At 36.3% G+C, this 16,532-nt stretch overlaps 1 protein-coding gene across 1 annotated transcript in view; it reads right to left on the bottom strand.

The window, feature by feature from the left end:
- Window positions 1-4,657: 4,657 nt before the first annotated feature.
- The window catches only part of LOC124621958 (nuclear pore complex protein Nup58-like), a 149,592-nt gene continuing 137,717 nt past the window's right edge, over window positions 4,658-16,532 (bottom strand). Inside the window, exon 8 of the mRNA XM_047147485.1 lies at window positions 4,658-9,320. Within this exon, the coding sequence (XP_047003441.1) occupies window positions 9,121-9,320 (200 nt within the window). The 3' untranslated portion in view covers window positions 4,658-9,120. The remainder of the gene's footprint in view (window positions 9,321-16,532) is intronic.

Genomic DNA, 16,532 nt, shown 5'->3' with positions numbered 1-16,532 from the left:
GGATCTGTATGTCATGAACAGGATCTGAAACTTGGGGGCCTTTCTTTAAGTGATGTGATGGGCTGAGCTGGAACTTAACTAGATTTTTCACTTATACCTTCTGAATCTTTCATTTATAGACTAGGATCAGTTACATCACATTGATACATTTACCTTTTTCCATCATAACTAAGTTTGTAACACCTTCAAGGAATCACCCTGTAACAAGACAATTCTCTTTCACATTGCTGGAGAAATCTTGTGAAATACAGAATGAACTTGCAAATTGTGATTATGGCTCTGCATCCACTGTAGAATGTTTCAGAACAAATCAGAATTTGTGCTGGACTGGAACTCGAACCCGGATTTTCTGTCTGTTACATGTGTTTGCCTTAACCACTTCGACCACCTATGCACAGTACCAGGAGTAGTCCAAATCCCCATTTGTTCTGAAACATTCTACAGCTGTTTCAGAATCATAAGCACAGCTTGTGAGTTCATTCTTAATTTAATGCACCTGTTAATTGTCAACGTATAATCTGAAATTGCACTGCAGTATTTCATGTCACAGCAAGGCAATGACGAAAGAAATCAGTGTCTCACCCTGTGTGGGAATCCTGATAATACAGTGTGAGCACAAGGGAGAGAAGACATGAGGACACATGGGGATTTGGGGTACACCTGGAAGCAGGCTCAGATAGCCAAAGTGGTTAATGTGATGGCATGGACAAGCCAGAAATCTGGGTTCAGGTCCTAGTCCAGTACAACTTTTCATTTATTCTGAAACATTCTACGGCTGATGAGGAACCATAATCAAAATTTACAAGCTCATTCTTAACTGAAAGTGGCTGCTGATCATTAACATAGTGTCTCAGACTCTGCACTCGAGCACTTTTGAAATTCAAGCCATTCCAAAAATTCCTTAAGCTGAATATGTAGCTTCAGATACATAGGAAAATAGTTTAGAACTCTCACTTACAGTGTTTTCCTATAAATAAATTTCAGGATTATTTTAATGGAACATACTTCTGGGTGGACTTATGATGCCAGTGAGCTGGAGCAATTTGTCTATACATGGAAGACAATGCCAATTACTATGAACAGCTAATAACATTATCAATATTATTTATAGACAAAGACTTCATAATGAGTATTTAGACTTCAAAAATGCAAGTGACATATTCTCTGCATTCACTTGTGAGAAATACTGATTTTTTGCACAAGCATCAACAATGTTTAAGAGTCTTACCATACAACGTTTTGCATAATTCTCCTTTTTAATTATTTTAGATTAGGCATTTACAGGTGTTGTGTTTGTGTATTTGTCTTTTCAGTTTCCTGTGGTGATATTAGAAGTTCATCCTTTTTCCTTCATGCCACTTTCTATGTTGTAAAAATGTTTCCATTGGAAAGTACAACAGAAATATAAATGGAACATCTGACAATGATTGGTACAAAGGTCTCTCCCTAAATTTGCATTTGTTCATTTTGGCTAAACTCAAATTTGGCAGCACTGTCAACTAAATAATTCATTCTTGACATAGTATTATCCTGGCATGGCATCTACCAATAAACATCTCGCCAGAGGTTTTTCCTTTTGACCTGTCAGTCTTCTGACTAGTTTGATGCAGCTCACCACAAATTTCTCTTCTGTGACAACTTTTTCATCTCAGAGTAGCCTTTGCAACCTACATCCTCAATTATTTGCTGGATGTATTCAAATCTCGGTCCTCCTCTGCAGTTTTCTCAAAAGTTTCTTCCTCAAATTAAGGCCTATGTTTGATACTAGTAAACTCCTCTTGGCCAGAAATGCCCTTTTTGCCCATGCTAGTCTGCTTTTTATGTCCATCACAGATAATTTTACTCCCAAGATAGCACAGTTCCTTAACTTTGTGTACTTCGTGATCCCTAATTCTGACATTAAGTTACTTTCTGTTCTCATATTTGCTACTTCTCATTATGTTGCCTTTCTTTGATTCACTTTCAATCCATATTCCGTAATAATTCTTCACTTTCACTGAGGATAGCAATGCAATCAGCAGATCTTATCACTGATATCCTTTCACCTTGAATTTTAACCCGACTCTTGAACCTTTCATTTACTTTAGTCACTGCTTCTTCAATGTACAGATTAAATAGAAGGGCCAAAGACTACACCAATGTCTTACACCATTTTTAATCTGGGCACTTTGTTCTTAGTCTTCCAGTCTTAATGTTCTCTCTTTGTTCTTGTACATACTGTATATTACCCTTCTTTCCCTATATTTTCCCATGTTTTTCTCAGAATTTCAAACTCTTGCACCATTTTACATTATTGAAAGGTTTTTACAGGTTGACAAATCCTATGAATGTGTCTCGTTTCTTTTTTTTTTTTTTTTTTCCTTCTTTTTTTTTCAGTCTTGCTTTCACTGTCAACTGCAACATCAGAACTGCCTCTCTTGTGACTTTACCTTTGCTAAAACCAAACTACTCATCATCCAATAGATCCTCAATTTTCTTTTCATTCTTCAGCAATTTGGGTGCATGAGCTGTTCAGCTGACTGTGCAATAATTCTTGCACTTGTCGGCTCTTTCTCTCTTTGGAATTGTGTGTGACAGTATATCACTGGTTTCATACATTCTAAACACTAATATGAATATTCATTTTGTTGCCACTTCCCACAATGACTTTAGAAATTCTGATGGAATGTTATCTGTTTTGTCTGCCTTACTTGATCTTCAGCCATTCAAAGCTATATAAATTCTGACTCTTAATATTGGATTCCCCCCACCTTTCCCTGTTGACACCTTACATTTCAATATCTGATTTCAGAATCTATGCCTGACTGTGACGTACTCTAATTCAAATCTTCCCTGTATCTCCCAGCCTTTTCCAAGTATTCCACCTCCTCCTCTTGCAATTCTTGAACAGAGTATTATCTATTACCAGGTGAAATTTATTGCAGAACTCAATTAGTCTTTCTCCTCTCACATTCCTACAACTAACTCAATATTCCCCCTTAACCATTTCTTCTTCTGCTTCCCCTACAACAGAGTTCCAATCTCCCATGACTATTAGATTTTTATCTTCCTTTACATACTGAAACACCCATTCAGTATTCTACTATACTTTCTCTATCTATTCACCTTCTGCTTATGATGTTGGCATGCATGCCAGAACTATTGCTGTCAGTGTTGGTTTGCTGCCAATTCTGATAAGAACAACACTATAACTGGATTGTTCACAGTAACTCACTCTCTCCCCTATCTTCCTATTCATAACGAATCCCATTCTTGTTATACCATTTCCTGGTGCTGTAAATATTACCTTATATTTGACTGACCAGAAATCCTTGTCTTCTTTCCATTTTATTTCACTACCTGCCACTGTATCTAAATTGAGCATTAGCATTTCTCTTTTCAGATTTTTTAGCTTCCCTACCATGTTGAACCTTCTGACATTCCATGTCCCGATTTGTAGGAGGTTACCTTTTCGTTGCTCATTCAATCTTTTTCTCATGGTCACTTCTCCCTTGTTAGCCCCCCCCAGGACAGAGAAATCTTTTGCCAATGGAGAGATCATCATGACATTTTGTCAACTACAGACCACATGTCCTGTGGATACACATTGTGCGTCTTTAATGGAGTGGTTTCCATTCCCTTCTGCATCCTCATGCTGTTGATTGCTGATTCTTCCACCTGTTAGAGTAAGTTTCCAACCCCAAGGGCAAGAGAGTGCTCTAAACCTCCATACGCTCCTCCACTCTCTTTCACAAAACCATTGGTAGCCCTTCTTTTGTCGGTAGTCTTTGGCTGCCATTGCTGATGGTTTTTATTAAAAATGTAAGCAGCGGTGGAGTTTTAACCCAGGATGTTTGGATTATTAGTCAAAGATGCTACCCCTATCCCATGGGTGCCACTGCTAGTGATTCATTAATGCACATTTTCATAACCATGTAATTCTCATGAAGGTCTTCTCTGTATAAACCATAAAATCTTTGAGAAACCTACTTACTGGCATTATACCTGTTTGACAGTTTTGTTGGTGAATGAGGCTCTACCACCATTACTCGAGCGCTCTGCTGCTAACATATTGTTTCATCAGCATTCATGTTGTTAGTTTCCATGTACTTACTGCTCAGCATTCCACACTGAACAGTCACTACAACATTCTCAAAATGAAAGAATTTAGTAGGATATGTATTTTGTATTAACAACATGCATCTGGCTCCAAAATGCTGATGCAAGATGGTGCTAACTCTCCTCCCCCACTCCCCTGAAACAACACAGATATACACTTTATACTTGTCATCCATCAATACTTGATTAATAATGACCTCTCTTCAAATTTCCAATCATTCGTCTTATCTTGTATTCCCATTGCTCTTCTCTCCTTATGTCTTTATCAACTAGTATGCCTATAACGTTTTTTCCATTCATTTCCTATCATATTTTCTTCAGTTTGATTTTTTAGTCTTCCCTCTTTACAAAATTTTAATTTTTTCATTTCATTTATGTGCTGACTTTCAAGTTCACACATTTTGCTTTCGTCCCTTATGAACAGAGACAATTGTTAATTACTTATTAAAACCCATCCACATTATTATTTTCTGTTTACAAATTTTGCACATCCAGAGAGTTAGTATGGCTGATAAGACAAGGAAGCAATGGAATAAAATGATGAGAAATTAAACATTGATAATCAGAGATAATTTTTTATTATTATGTCGATACAAAAATAAAATCCTGAGAAATTATGCAAGTTGATGCAACCTGCTCATACAAATCCTTTTTCATTCAATCAAAACACAATTGAACAAATTCTCACAATACCGAGAAAAACTTGTTCATAAATGACACCTACGATACACTGTCATGCTGCAAACAGCATCTTCAGTTTAAAATTGAAATCATTGCATAAATGTGATATACCTACCATCTAAAGTTTGGATTCACATGAAGCTTCTCATAAAAATTCAGGTGTGTGATAAACTTTTCACTTGGATTCAGGCAACAACCAGTTTCTGAAGACACTCCAAGGTATTAAAAATGAACGTTCACTCACTCATTAGCCTATGATTATTTTCTAAATAATGTAATATAGTGTGTTATAGCTAAACAGCATATAATACTGTCATCACTATCATGTCAGAGATCATAAATATCAACCAGAACAATATAACAGCAACAACAGTGTCCATCACTTTGGATATTCCTTACAATTCAAATAGACTGGCATTTCTTATGGTAACATACTCAATATCAACAACACATTTGACATACTGCATCTACCTTAATATTCAGAGTGGGATTATACACTGTAAGAAAATCGACATCTACATTACGTACACAGATATATACTAATTTCATTCTTTCAGAGAAACATACTTAAAATGTATGAATGAGAAAGGTTACTTAAAAATATTATGAAGGAAAACTGGACTTATTTGGTGCACTCTAACTCTCAGCACAAGACGATGATACATCCATATGAGGAAAAAAACTACCTACAATATGAACTAAGAGATACAACACTTCTCTCAACATCATGGCATACAGGTTCAATAACGTAACATTATTCAAAAGAACACTGACAGGCGAAGAAAACCCTCATTACAACCCTAAAGATCTTGTGTTTAGTACAGCCTGAGTCTGTGTTGTACAGCAACTAGAAAAACTGCAAGGAATATGAGTGTATCTAAGACAACTGATTCTATTTTGTTCACAGATGTGGAGCCTTTCCAGCTTTAAAGTAACTACAACTTGCTATTATAATAACGCAGTAATATTTTCACAAATAATTTTCACAGGAGGAGAGAGTAATTGCTCTATTCTGGCACTTTTTTTACCATTAACTGCTTACGAACACACACCATCTACTTTGTTAGAAGTGTTTCATAATTCTAAACACAATAAATTTCTTATTGACTTTCCTTGTCACCAAAAACAAAGTGGTGACTTTATTACATGTTCCTTTTTTTCAGGTCATTTTAATGCTGCACACATTCCGATATTTAATTCATCCAGAGACCAGGAACACAGCATTAGCACTTCACTTCTACGACACCACAGTTGTACCAGTTCACATTTTCATTCCATTTTATGTATGTGCACTACCAAAATCATAATCATAAGATGGAGATTTGCCGAAAACTCGAGAGTTTAGGTGACAAGTAAACCGAGAACGCTGTTTGCATGGCTATCATCGGGAGAAATTTCCATCTCATAATAGTTAGCACTGTTAAAGAGTTTTCTGAAATTTAAGTTCTGTATGTTAGGGAACGCATGTACTGTAATCAATGTTGGCGCCAGAATCCTAGAATAATATCCTGTGATTTTAGAGCCACAAAAGATGTATCACTATGAAACTTATACAAAAATGAGGAGAAAAAATTGGCAATGCACATACTGAAATAAATACAATCAAATTTGCTCAAAGCAATATGGTTGCACCACAAAAAATGTAAATCATGATGGCCAGTCTGGTATTTGACTCTGCTCCTCCCATGAATACAATGTTTTCAACAATTTGCTGTCTAGTTTAGTAATGAATCCAAAATCTTCAAGAAAATACAGGCAGTTTTATACATAGTTCTACAATTAGTGACTGTTAATCAAATGAAGCACTGAAACTGACATCAATATAACATCCTCAAACGTCATTTATCAGCACTTTCTTTTTTTTCTCTTCCAGTTTTTGAGACATTCCTTTACCCTCAAATAACAATGGAGCAAAATTATGTAACAAAGTACTTCAATTAACATGAATGAAATCTATTATTGCTTGGTTCCAGCTGCTAATTATTTAAGAATGAAAAAAACGTAACTACAAACTTTCTGCTACTATTCGTTTTGGACCAGTGTTACATTTTTAGAATCGTCATTTTTCAAAAGATAGACCGCAACATAAATGAATATTCACAGACATGTACTTTCACTTTTGAAATTCAGTTTGCACTTGGAAATACCTGAAACTGTCAATACCATTATCTTACTGTCATTACACAATGAGTTTTGGTTTTCTTTTCCTGTTTGCTTGAGAACATGTCTCTGATGAACAAGTCAGCTTCCTGGAAGGGTTTAGAAAATCTCACAAGATTCTGAACATACTATCTAGCTACTTCACCATCAGTACAGTTGTTCACTTCTGTCAAAAGTAATCCTATTCCACAGATTATAAAGCGAACAACAAGCACAGCAATGACAGATAAATCAAAGATATTGGTAGCTGAAATATGTTTTAGTAGGAGGCTTATTCAAAAAGTAAGAGTTGTTGCCTATATTTAAATGTTGGCAGCTCAGAACAAATTTGCACAAATGCAGTAATTATTTACAACTCCACAGAAGCTATTGTTTCGATTCATTAGTAATCTGACATGGGTGAACGTAAATAACAATGGTCGTGAAAATTGCTACTTCTCTCAGTTGTGAAGTGTGTGCTGTAATTAAATTTGGGAGCAAAAGTATCTACAGCTGTTAAATTGATCAGAAGCTGTCTAGTTTATGAGACTACTGTAATAAGTGAAGAGAAGATTAGACAGTGCTATTGAGACTTTAAAAGTGACAGTACAAATGTATGCAATGAAGAGTAGAGTGGTAAGACCAGTATCCAGGCCAATAAGAGTGTGCAACAAGTTGGACCAAAAACTGCAGTCTGATCAAAGATTGACGAGTAGCGCTTAGGCTGATGAGTTTCTTTCTGCAGAATCCACCATTATCTACTCCACTGTTAAGGAAAAGCTTGGATATAACAAACTATGTGGTGGGTAAGTTCCAAAAACTTTTAGCCACCACCATAAAGAGCAAAGAATATCAATCAAATAAGCATTTCTGAATTGCTACTGACAAGATGAACGATGACGAGATGTGGATGTCCAAGAGCTATGCATAACCAGAACAACGGATAATGCAGTAGGGCCGCACAAAAATTAAAAGAATTCACCTAACCTCCTTAATCGGGTTGAAAAATACAGGCTACAGTTTTTTTTAGAACAAAAAAGGTGTTTTTTGCTTTACTTCATGAGATATGGGTCAACAATTACAGCTGAAATGTACTGCCAAATGCTCACCAAATTGGTATATGCCATCTAAAATCAACAATACAGGAAACTGTTGACTGGGGCAGTTCGCACCAATGACAATATTCATCCACGAAGAGTAAAATTCATCATTTCTGTTGACAACTTTTGAATCAATCATCCTACAGTCAAGAACTTGCATTATACTGATTATTACCTCTTCCTGCATTTGAAACAGTGACTTGGCTGACAATCATTAGAGATGATGATTAACTCAAGACCTCTATTATCAACTGGGTCAATTCTATGCGAAGGCACTGAAGAAGATAGTGTAACGTTAGAAAAAAATGCTTAGATGTGAGCAACAGTTATGTGGGAAAGTGAAGCAGGGTTTTAGGAAACTAAAATCACCAATGAAGGCTTTTTCTAATATATAGACTCACATAATATTTTGTCATACAAATCTAGTAGTATGCTCATTTCTGTTTTACAGTTATGTTCAGTATCTAATATTGTGTTCCACTGTAAGTATGGTAATGGTTATTATAAATCAATAATAGAAAGAAAGAAAGAGGTAAGAAATCTAAATGAAGCCAAAGAGTCTAAATAAACAAATGGAATGTTTCACAGAGTTTACTTCAAAATATTTTTCTTTGTTCACATTTTCAACAAAAAGTTTGAGTTCATTCCTCTCGTAGCTAGGGAATCGAAAACTCTGACAATTTAGGTCCAGTTGTGTACTGCACAGCTCTTTCAACATGATATCAATAATTAAAAGAACTTAAGAAAGTTTGTGTGTGTGCCATGACTTTCTTAACAATTCAATACAAACAAACATTTCAAAATTCATAAAGAAAGAGGAAATTTGAGTTTAACCATATAATATCACAACCAATACAAAAAGAAACTTAATTTTCTCCTTTGCTTGGAAAGGAACTGACATTGCGCTGCATATCACACAAGGCTATGATCGCAGCTTTTCATGCATGGGTATACACACATCTTATAGATGCACAGAAATTATCATCATAATTCAGTTTGTTACTCTAACTCTATACAACTTCTAACTGCTGGAAGTAATATGGTAAAAAGTCTATTGAGAAAAAACACATGAAATGCCAGTCTAATTGAATGTAATTTTTTTTCAAATACGCTTTCCTCTTTTATTGCCCACAGGTGGTTTCTGAAGCTGAAAACTTTGATTTTCAACAGGTTGTGGCGTGGAAAGTGCATTAATATTACTTGTAATACCACCAGACAGGAGGGTTGAACCAGATGAAAAGAATTGCTGCTGTGGGTAGTGTAGTTGCAATGATGAACTCTGCTGTTGATTTGATCCCCAACCTGCAATGGGAGGAATCATTTCAACATTCCAGCAAGAAACTTAACAACAACAAATGTCCACTGTAGTATCCCATTATAAGGAAACAACATTCCATCAAAGCAGAAACTACATTCACAGTCATAGACTAAAACACAACAGCTCCTGATTATACATACTAACAATTCAAGATATTTACATCATGTGTGTGTGTGTGTGTGTGTGTGTGTGTGTGTGTGTGTGTGTGTGTCTTTTGAGGGATATACTACATTAATGTTTACCCTTAAATTAATGTTTAACCTCTTAAAGGTTATACAGTTCGTCTCTGTTAATGGTAAAGAAGGTTGTAAACTAATAACACTTTTTCAATACCAGGACTTGGCCTGGCCTTCAGGTCTCAACGAGAGATCTTGTGTGCTGTATGAGTTGCTCTTATCTGCTATCCATCTTCAGGAGTCTCAGAAGTACATTACTGATATAATTCAGTTGATGCTTACTGTCTCATTATCTAGATGGGCTACAATACCATGAGGAGAAGAGCTGTATCAGTACTTTATAAAGTCTTATAGTTCACTTCCCATTGTACAACATAGAGATGATCTAGATTAACTGATTTTTTTGGCTGTTTTCTGTGGGTCAGTCACACTTCTTTGTCTCACCATGTGTAAGTATGGTCAAGACACGCTTTTAAAATGAAATATAAAATTGTTAACTGACAACTTTTGGCAACCGAGATCATCCTTGGCAGAAATCAGTGTATCTCTTAAGACTGTACAACAAAGAAGAACATAAGTTGATGCAAGAATCTGCCGAGGTTCCTCCTGAAACACTATTGGCATGATATGTGAAACTCTCACTGCCAGCTCTTTTCTCTCCCAGTAAATTACATTTTGAAAAAATGTGATTTTTGACAATAATGAATCTGTTTCAATGGAATTTTACCTGTCACATGCAAGTTAAGATGCCATATTGTCCAAACCTGAATATTTCCTTGCCATTAAGGAGGTAGTGGCATTTCAGGAGTGAAAGAACAAACCTCAAGTAAACAATGGAACATTTCACTGTACTATTAATTTCCTGTCTGGTGAGGTCATCCAATAGCTAGACAAAGCCATTTATCTGCACACCAACTGTTAAGTGAAAATTTGAGGTAGAAGAGTTAAGATATGTGAGAATGTTTTAAGCTATTTTCTTAACACAATGTTTTAAAAGTTTCAGAGATGCTGCCGGCCTGCTTGTCAATCTTTTCACAAAATAGGTAGAAGATTCAGGGTAGGATAGATTCAAAACAAACTTGGGGATTCCATAATATGTATGCAGGAGCTTTAGACATTGTTACGCTTAGGAAAACATGTACCAATAAAAGAAGATTGAGTCGATACATCAACTGCTAAGTACATGACAGATCACTCATCTTGGGTGTCATTCTGTTTCTGAAACTTAATTCAATGATCAGTTGCAAATGACTGTTTTCTAACATGCTCTCAATAGTGTTTTGCAAAAAGAATGTCGTCTTCCATCCAGAGATTCCCATTTGAATTCACAAAGCATCCCTGTAACACCCGCATGTTGATCAAACCTATTGGTAAGGCAGGCTTCTGAATTGCTTCACTGTCTTCCTTTAATCTGACCTGATGCAGATCCCAAAGACTAACAAAACTCAAGAATGGGTCACTCAAGTGTTCTATACGCAGTCACCTTTATGGAAGAGCTACACTTTCCTAGAAGTCTACCAATGAACCGAAGTCAACCATTTGTCTTCCCTGCTACCGTCCTTACATGCTTGTTCCATCTCTTACTGCCTAGATATTTTATTAACATGACTACCTCTCACCACACCACTAATACTGCATTCAGGAATTAAAGGATTGTTTTTCATACTCATCTGCATTAACTTACATTTTTCTACATTTTGAGCGAGCTACCACTGATCACACCAAATAGAAATTCTGTCCAAGTTATTCTGCATTCTTCTACAATCACTCAACGATGATATTTTCCTGTGCACTACAGTATCACCAGCATACAGTCGCCCATCATTTATGCACGTAAGGAACAGGAGTGGTCATATATGACATTTCTCCAGTGCTCTCTCGACAATACCCGTTTCTGATGAACACTCGCCATCGAGGACAATATACTGGGTTCTATTACTAACACAGTCTTCGAGCCACTCTGGGAACCTAATCTGTATGTTCAGACCTTTATATAACTGTCATTAGCAGTCTCAGTGGGGTACTGTATCAAATGCTTTCTTGAAATGTAGGAATACGGAATCTGCCTGCTTTCCTACATCCGTGGTTCGCAAGATATTGTGCAAGAACAGGGCAAGCTTAACAACTTGTCAGGAACAAATTAATCTAGTTAATAACAGCTGTCTGGTATGTGGCATTATTTTTAAGTTGTTTAGGCAGTTCTACATGAAGAGTGGCACATGCATCTGGTGCCTCTGACACACGCACGGCAGTTTATTTCCCCAAAATCAAATGAACTAAGAAAATCCGTTTATGTGATGCCCATTACATGAAAAGTAACTGTGCAATGTTTTTATGGCATCCTTGCTACTACACAGGAAAATTATTACATACTTTTACTATAGATACTACATAGGGATCAGCACAATCATGTCAATTTTACCTTATAAATGATTTTGATGGCTCATTTGACGAGCAAAAGCTATTCAGAGAAAACATGGTACTACCTCAATACCAAAGTTGCTCCTCTGGTGATCTCATTAGACTCAGTAAACAAATTAATTCCTCCTCATTACTCTGCTGCCATTAGAAATATTTTAATTCTACAAACACCCCCACTTGTTCAAGTCATATACAGAAAGAGGGGCACAGAAATTAATCCACTGGACTCATATGTAGGGGAAGTGATGTTCAAGTGTTCATCCAGCCATTGTGATTTAGTAAACATAAACATTACTCATGGATTAAGTTTTAGGGCTGTTCAGACTGCTGCTTATGAGGAAGTATGAGAAGCGATCTGGAATCGTGGGACATGTCAGCACATCACCAATCCCTCCAGCCATTATTGCCAATAGAAGCATCCAGATGATGTTGCTGTACTCTGTTCCAGAAGTTCCTCTTCCTGCCTCACGACGTGGAGTGGTGCCCTTTCCCAACCTCCCTACCTCAGGAAAAATCTGAGCACGAACTGCAAAATGAACCTAGGTCCTTCCACATCACAGGCAGTTACACTAACCACTGGAGGCATATTAAGGGGAACACAAAGGATATTCTTTTTGAACAGAGACAGCCAATTACTTTGCGTTATTTCCCAGTTCAAACTTGTGTCCAGTTTCTAATGTTCTCATTGATGGAACCTAACCATTATTTTTCTTTTTTCCAGTATAACCAGCATAACAACAGTTTTTTTTGCCTTTTTGACAACCTATGATCAAGGGAAAGAATCAGTTCCAGAAATTATTCCCTGTAGACTTTATTTATGTTCATAATTTACGCTGAGTGTTATGCAGTATTCCAACTGGTTTGGTACTGTTTCTCAAGTATATATGTTTTTATTTATTTTATTTGCGTTACTTTAAAAAGCATGAAAAAATATTTGAGAGTCTGCAATAACTAAATAGTAGTTTTTACTCTCATTTATTTACTTCTATGTAAGAATAGTTATGACACTTTTCTGGGACAAGTGATAAAAAAGTTAATGTTGTGTGGCTGCAGTTTCACTTTCCCAATCATTATTTGGACAATACTTACGGCTGGCCACCACTTTCTTAGCTCTTCACAATCTTTTTAAACGGTCTGCTTTGTAGGCAAGATGATCGTATGGAATAAAAGCAATTCTCAAAATGCTGTACTTAATAGTTTAAAATATGAGTTTGCAGCATAAAAGTAGTGTTGTTTGCCTTGGTTTTATTAAGGTTAACCATGCTAATGGGATTATAAAAAGGTAGATCATTTTTTCCACTCAGTGTTTGTCAGGTTTTAAGTTAATCCTAATAATACATAATCAAAAAAGTCTGGAACCTCATTGACTGGAATAGAATTGTGTTCCGTGATGAGTCCCATTTCGAATTGAGCCCCAATGACCAGTGAACATGTGTCTGGAGATTCCCAGGACAGCTGTGAGATACCAACCTGACTGTTGCCCACCAAAATGGCCCAACCACCATCAGTGATGATTTGGACTGCTATTTCATTTCATAGCAGGACCCCTTTGGTTGTCATGCATGGCACCCTTACAGCAGAGCGATACGTCAACGGTATTCTATGCTCCATTTTGTTGCCCTTCACAGCAAGCCATCCTGGGCTTCCATTTCAGCAAGATAATGCTAATCCCCACACACCTAGAGTTTCTAATGCTTATCTCCATCCTTGCCAAACCCTTCCTTGGCCAGCAAGATACCCCGGATCTCTCCCCAACTGAGAGCGTCTGGAGCATTAAGGGCAAGGCTCTCCAACCAGCTGAGGATTTTGACGATCTAACATGCCAAATGAACAAAATTTGGCACAGTATCCCTCAGCAGGACGTGTAACAAGTTGGTCAACCAATACTAAGCCAAATAATTGCTTGCGTTAGGGTCAGAGGTGAACCAACACATTACTGACTTGCTCAATTTGTGAAGCTCTTTTTTTTTTTTGAATAAATCATCCAATTTTTCTGAATTTTAATCACTTGACTGTCTATACATGTACATCACATCTACAAATTTCCATCCAATTCGGATGATGCCTTTGTTTTGTGCCTTTGTATTGTATTGTATTATGAGAAGTTTCAAATTGATGAGAGGGCAACTTTTCAGCCTTAAAATTTCACACAATTTCCCTCTGTTTTAGTACACAAAAATGATATTTTATTTTTAGTACTGGTGCATTTTAGCTCGGGGATTAAGTATTTTATCTAGGATGTTAGACTGGACCCTTTCTGTAGTTTGGTAAAAACTGCATGAAGAAGTGATACAAAAATGATTAGGGACAATTTTGGTGCCATTCTCTTATCCACCTCGACTGCAGAACACGGAATCTTTCGCAGCACCAAGGAATCCATATAATTCCGTGATTGCTTAAGTCACATTATTTCTCATCGGACTCAGCAATATAGGATCTGCAGTTTAGTAGACTCAAACACATGTGCACCCTCTTGTGGACACCTATGCCAATCATCCTCAACACTAATTGACAGACAGTTGTTGTTGGTATTCAACTGTGAGAAGAAGCAACCATCACTTGCTACTTATTTGGCTATAATTGTTCACACTTTTTCATAATGTTTGCTAGCATAAATGGATAAAAGTTTCAAAGAACTATCACCTTCTGTTGATGGTAACAAATGGAGATTATATATATCAGACTAGGTACTCCTTGGTTCACATTTCCACAGCTGTTACTGGTGAAATTTCTAGCTGGCATAGCTATCACTCACGAAATTTCTAGCTGGCAATTTATAACAGACGTTGAATGTAATGGGATGAAAATGAATATCACTCATCTTTGTGATCTCTTCTTCCCGTCTGCAGTTACTATGGAGCTGACGAACTTTTGCAACTTATTTGAAAGAAAAGGAATAGTAATTTCTCTTAAGGCTGAAAATCAATAATACTGCAATAATAATAATAATAATAATAATAATAATAGTACCCTGAAGATGCAAGTGCACAAAAAAGTTTTTAAATTCACTAATGTACTGAGAATAATCTATAATATGTAGTAGTTGCGAAGTGGCCAATATATTTTACATCAGTCATATACTCCACTATTTTTCTCATCCTTTAATAATGTTATACATGCTATTTATTTTTTATGTTCTTTTTAGACTGTGTTATCTAACTAGACACTACCATTTTTTTATGTTACCAAGAGTTGGGTTTAGATTTTACATTTTTTTGATACATTGTAAAATTCTAAGAACTTTCTAAAGCAATGACAGAGAAATCATAAAGTGTCCTACGTAACAAGCCAACCCCATTTTCCTCAAAATGAATACTGGGGAGGGAGAGAGGGGCGGGGAGAAAGAAAATAAAATTATGCTTAATGTAAAATATTACCTGTGTAATTTATGTTGTAAAATACAGCATGTTTAACTGTTCAGTTTCTTTGTAACTTAACTGTCTGATACTAAAATGTAAACTTTCACAGCCGGGAATATCATGTCCATTATAATTATCCGGGCTGTTATGCCGTGGTCGGTTGATGAATTCTGTGGTGATTCCCAACTGCATGATGTTGATGAATCACCACGGAATTCATCAACCAACCACGGCATAACAGCCCGGATAATTATAATGGACATAACTTAACTGTCTGCATCAACGTGAAAAAATTGAAAGGTGTTTTCACGGTGGAGGGAGGATTACATTATAATTAATATACTGTTCACCAGAAAAAGTTAAGGAAAAAAGTCAGTTACACTTCACTAATTTAGTGCAGCTTAATTCTAAACTGATGTTAAAATTTGCACATTAATTTTTGTTTTTAGCACTGCTGCCATTACCCATAATTACTTTTAGTCACTAATTACTGGGCATACATACAAGCAGTTGACAGCATTGCGTGAGCATGCAGTTATTTTTTCACTGCATGAGGACATAATTTGATTGGCTGCATGTTGTGTGTGATCAGCAGCATTTTAACCAGATAACTTTATAACAATGCGTGTGTGTTTTGCTGCCCTTCGAAGTAATATCATGACAACTGTGCTGTGATATACTTCCTGTTGGGAAACTTCTATTAACAGCCACATACAACAATGTCTTACATATCTATTACTAATGCAGACAACTTCCGGTGTATTTGCAAGGAATTGACATTTGCTTTCAGGAAGTTTTAACAATTACAACTCCAAAAGAAAAGGGCACATTTATTGTATTTTGACTATAAGATAGCGGTCTAGAGTAAAAAATGCGCATCACATGAAGAACTACATCTTTAATATTATTGGCCTGTCTATTCTCAGTTGCCAGTAATATTGTATTACTGATTGATTATTGGTTGTGTGCATTTATGTGGAACTGAATAAATGCTATTTATTCAGGATACATTTCACTTACTTTATTTCACTGGCCTGAAATACACACCCATCTTCACTTGAACACAGCACACTCAACTTCCACATTGTGTAATTGTACTTGCAAGCTACAAACAGTCCTGGTCCAAGCACTTTTCATGTTCAATACTAATGTTTAATTGCTTTTTTACACAACACATACTGTAAGGAACAACAGACAAGCAACGAACAAGAAAATGCTACAACAATAATTCTTTGCAGAC

Source organism: Schistocerca americana, chromosome 7 (genome assembly GCF_021461395.2).
Source record: "Schistocerca americana isolate TAMUIC-IGC-003095 chromosome 7, iqSchAmer2.1, whole genome shotgun sequence".
NCBI classification, from domain to species: Eukaryota; Metazoa; Arthropoda; class Insecta; order Orthoptera; family Acrididae; genus Schistocerca; species Schistocerca americana.
Note: the sequence above shows the minus strand (reverse complement) of the source record. Positions and strands in the feature narration are given on the sequence as shown.